This window comes from Aegilops tauschii, chromosome 5 (genome assembly GCF_002575655.3).
Source record: "Aegilops tauschii subsp. strangulata cultivar AL8/78 chromosome 5, Aet v6.0, whole genome shotgun sequence".
Classification (NCBI taxonomy): domain Eukaryota; kingdom Viridiplantae; phylum Streptophyta; class Magnoliopsida; order Poales; family Poaceae; genus Aegilops; species Aegilops tauschii.
Window position 1 is genome coordinate 523,916,096 of NC_053039.3, and position 4,652 is coordinate 523,920,747.

A 4,652-nucleotide genomic window follows, 5' to 3' on the forward strand; every position below is an offset into this window, starting at 1 on the left:
CACCCGCGCTGAATAAAAAAATCAAAACAAATACCAGAAAAATTCAAAAAATTCTAATTATTTTTGGCATGGTAGATAATTTGGTGCGTGATGTCCGGTCCAAATTTTAAATCATTTGGACATCTGAGTAGCTCTCGGCAAAAAAGACGAATTTGGGGCCTGTTAAATAGTATACTGTTCATATACTGTTCTGACCCAATTTGTCTTTTTTGCTGAGAGCTACTCAAACGTCCAAATGCTCTGAAATTGGGAGCGCACCTCACGCACCAAATTATCTACCATGCACCAAAAATTTGGTATTTTTGAATGTTTTTGAATTTTTTATGAATTATTTCTTGACCGGGTGCAGATGTGCTCGGGCTAAGAATTGGATATTCGTAAAAGTATTTATGTTATACAAAGCGAAAAGAATCCATCGCATGGAAAAGTTATTTACATAGCATGGAGTTAACATTTTGTAGATCAGAGAAAATGTTCCACATGAACAAATATTTCAATTAAATCAAAAATAGCGTTTCCATCTCATGAGGGAAATGTGTGTGGCATACGAAAAAAATGCTTCCACTACTATGAATATGTTTTTCCTAGCGCACTACCACAAAATATGCCGCATGGTCTGGACTAAGGGCAACTCCAATGCACGACCCCATCCGGTTCGGGTGTATCCGTTTTGGCTTAAACCGACAGACGCCACGGCCCAGCGCATGACCCCATCTTTAAATTGTGTCCGTTTGGCGTCCGACATTTTCTATTTCCGGCGCAAACTTGCGCCCGGGCAGATGGACGGGGAGTGAAACGTTGTTTCTTTTTTCCTCTCTTTTTCTAATAAACTTGATGAGGCAACTCAAGCTGGCTGAACCGGACCATGTACGCCGGCAGTCCACTCTGCTAGTCAGCAAGCACGCGCGCACACACACACTCGACCGGCTCTCCACTTTTCCCCACCCGAAACCCTCGCGGCCGCCGCCGCACCATGCCGCCGCCGCCGCCGGTGCTGCTGGACGAGCTCATCGAGGAGGTGCTCCTCCGCATCCCGCCGGACGAGCCCGCCTGCCTCTTCCGCGCCTCCGCCGTCTGCAAGCCCTGGCGCCGCATCCTCGCCGGCCGGCGTTTTCGTCGCCGCTACCGCGAGTTCCACGGAACACCTCCCATCCTGGGACTCTTCCATCAGCGCGTCCGCTTCGTCCCCACCTCCGCCCTCCGCCCCGCCCATTCCGGCCTCCCCGACTGGTTTGCCATGGACTGCCGCCACGGCCGCGCCCTCTTCGCCCACATCGCCAACGACGAGAGCACCCTTGACCTCATCGTGTTGGACCCTGTGACGGGCCACCAGCGCCGCGTGCCCTGGCCCCATGACGACTGGACCAAGTGCAGTGCGGCGGTGCTCTGCGCCGCACAAGGCTGCGACCACCACAGTTGCCAAGACGGCCATTTCCTTGTGGCCTTCGTCGTGACCAAGAAGAAAAAAGTCTCATTGGGCTGGCTCTACTCATCCGAGACTCGCGTGTGGAGCAACCTCACCTCTGTTCATCACCCCAATGTCAAATTTACCAATGACTTTGGTGCGTCTAGCGTCCTTTTGGGCGACGCTCTCTACTTTAACGGTGGTCGCATCATGGAGTGCCAACTTGGTACGCTCCGCCTTTCATCGTTCGAGAAGCCGATCGATCGTTATGGGATTCTCATGACGGCGGAGGACGGTGGGCTGGGATTCGCTGCTGTGGTGGATGTTACAAATCTAACACTATGGTCGAGGGAGGCCGGACCCGAGGGAGCCATGGGATGGACACCACTCAGGGTGATTGATCTGAAGATGCTACTCCCTGATGTCGACCTCTCCATCAGAAGTTTCGAAACAACTGAATATATCCCAACATTTGGAGGTGCGATTTATGAGTTTCCGTGTCCACGGGTGAGTGGCTTCGCGGAGGGCACACATGTCATTTTTGTTACCACAAGTGTTGGTTCCTACATGGTCGATCTCAAGACAGGGCGAGCCAGCAAGGTGTCTGATCCTGGCAGACAATTCTTTCCCTTCATGAGCTTCTACATCCCAGGTACACTCCTTTGTTACATTCTGTCTGTGATACTTTGCAACATGCAGTCAAAATATGGCACTTGGCACTCCTTTGTACACATGACATGATGGTGTATTTCCTAAATTATTGCATTTCTGCAGTAATGGAAGCAGCTTCTACGGGCGAAGGGCAATGAGTTGGTGTTTCAAGTGCTTGGTAAGCTCGAGTTGCTGGATCAACGAGTTGGTAATAGTGATGTTAGATATGGTTAGATGGCACAAAGTGTGGCTTTGGATCTGTAAGGTTGCTGTTGGTGTTGGTCTTAGTTCATGGAACTTTGTTTAACAGGTTATTGCTTCTGCCTTCTGTACTTGCAGTTTGGAGGAACTTTATTTAACAAGTTACTGCTTGCACACTTAATTTCTAAGCAGGCTCTAGCTTGATCAGGAAAAACACCAGGTCTTCAAGATCTTTTTTTCCATTCTTTACATATCTGTGTCTCTCTTCTTCAGGAAAGGTGACTCGACTTCATTTGATGTCTAAGCACTCGTGTCCGTAACCCTGCCGAGCACGGCATACATTGTCTGTGTCAGTTCCTAGGACACAGACAATAGAAATCCCATACATACAAAGATATTTAGCAATGAGCCTCTAGCACTGGATTAGCATCAGCAGCTGAATCAACTACATTGGTAGAGAATGAAGGAATGACGCCTAATCTAAGCCCAAACCCATCGTTGCTGTTTGATTTTTACCACCGCATTGTCATGTGGCATTGCAGCCATTGAACTTTCCGTGAACCTGATGTCGTGCGAAGACTCCAGGAATGGAAGCAGCTTAAGTTGTTGGAGCAAGGGCTTCTGGAGCAAGGGGGAGGTGGTAGTAACGATTGATGTGAGATTACGGCGTGGCTTTGAATCTGTGAGATTACCGCGTGTCTTTGCATTGGGTTATAGATGGAACAATGTTTAACATGTTGCTTCTGTGCTTCAATTGGAAAAAGACCTTTTCAGTCATTTTGTGATCTTCAGAAATATGATAACACCAGCATGGCAGGAAGATGATTTGAATGGACAAAATGACTGACCCATAACATCTAATATATATAAGAACAGCCGGCATACAAGTGATCAGCAACCTGTTAGTTCCTTTTTTCTTTTGCGGGGAAACCTGTTAGTTCCTTGGTTTAAAAAAAATGACACATGTATAGGCAATTAGCAAAGAGCCTCTTGCTAGTATAAGACTTCAACAGCTGAATCAGCTACTGAGCAAAATGAATTGAACAAGCTACATGTGTCCAGAACGAAGAAGTGCCTGCAAAGCCCAAACTCATCCTCGCTGATGATTCCAGATCAAGTTCATCCTTGCTGATAATTGACTTAGGCGTGCTATTGTTGCTATCTTGTTAAGCCTTGAATTGCTTTATTTTAAGTTTGTTTGTAACAGCAAAGGTTATTTTAATTTGCATAGTTCAACCAAGTAGACAACAAGTCACTTTGGTCAGTAATATATCCCTTTGAGTTGTTTTCTGACCTTGATATCTATTCTTGCTATCTTTGTGATGCCTTGAGTTATTCTATTTTAAGTTGGGTAGCTCAACAATGTACAGAACAAGTCACTTTGGGCAGTAATATATTCTTGAATTGTTTCCTAATCTTGATGCAGTAGTTAGTGTTAATGGCATGCTTGATCAGACCAAAAACAAATTAATAGGGCTGAAGATTAGACCAAAAATATTCCCCTCTGATCAGTTTTTCATTACATTGCACAGTGAGATGTTTCCCTCAGCTCTATTTCTTGACATTGCAGGAGAAATGATTGAAATCAAACTTATTTTGGCATCATATCAAGATCCTTTGAGGTCAAACCAGATGATATGAAAAGGAGTAAAAAGGGGAGCGAAAGCAGCATATCATCTAGGGCTGAGCTCACTGTGAATTTGTGATCAGAACATCCTTGAAATATCGGGGACTGGGCAGCTCCCATGAAGACTGCTTGGACCTGTTCACGCGTAAACGTGGAGACTGAAGAACTACGCCGTGTCACCTTTTCTTCGCTTCACTGAAACAGAAGAGCACGCACTTGTTTTAGGATAAGCTTTTATGTAAAATTGCAGTAAACCATTAGCTTTTACTATGTCACAAAGGAAAAACATTCCTTTTGAGTTTTGACATGCAAGAAGCTGGCAGGCCAGATCTTGTGCACTCAGACGTCCTTGTGTTGTAAATGTCTTCCCTGAGAAAATGCACAGAGATGACTATAACCTGATATCTCCCTGAACAGAACTTAACTTCCCATGAGAAAAAATTCCTCACTATGGAAGGTTGGCAGCTCAAGCTGTTTTGAAGAGTATGAGATGCATTGGATGCGTAATGGTTGAAGAAACTTTGTTCCGCTGTCAATGCTCTCATCGGGCATTTTCCTTCAGATTGGTACGTGGCAAAGGCGGATTGGTTCGACCCGACATAGGACAGACCACGGCTGTGCGAAAATGTTTTCCTCAGTTGCTTTTGTTTTCGAGAAAACTTCCAATCTATTCATCTTCAATCATGGCAGTACAACGAACACCATAAATAATAAAAATTACATCCAGATCCGTAGACCATCTAGCGACGACTACACGCACTGAAGCGA

The 4,652-nt window shown here is 45.7% G+C and overlaps 1 protein-coding gene across 1 annotated transcript; it reads left to right on the forward strand.

The window, feature by feature from the left end:
- Positions 1–501: 501 nt before the first annotated feature.
- Positions 502–4,286, forward strand: LOC109763180 (uncharacterized). Its single transcript, XM_020322032.4, has 3 exons — positions 502–2,057; positions 2,180–2,234; positions 3,828–4,286. Exons 1-2 carry the CDS (start codon positions 974–976, stop codon positions 2,212–2,214), a joined length of 1,119 nt encoding a protein of 372 aa, XP_020177621.1. The 5' UTR covers positions 502–973; the 3' UTR covers positions 2,215–2,234; positions 3,828–4,286.
- The last annotated feature ends 366 nt before the right edge of the window (positions 4,287–4,652 follow it).

Excerpts from the sequence above, each read along its gene's own strand:
- LOC109763180 (XM_020322032.4), top strand. The coding sequence starts at position 974 with ATGCCGCCGCCGCCGCCGGTGCTGCTGGACGAGCTCATCGAGGAGGTG. Across the intron at positions 2,058-2,179 it reads CATGAGCTTCTACATCCCAG|TAATGGAAGCAGCTTCTACG; the intron begins GTACACTCCTTT and ends GCATTTCTGCAG.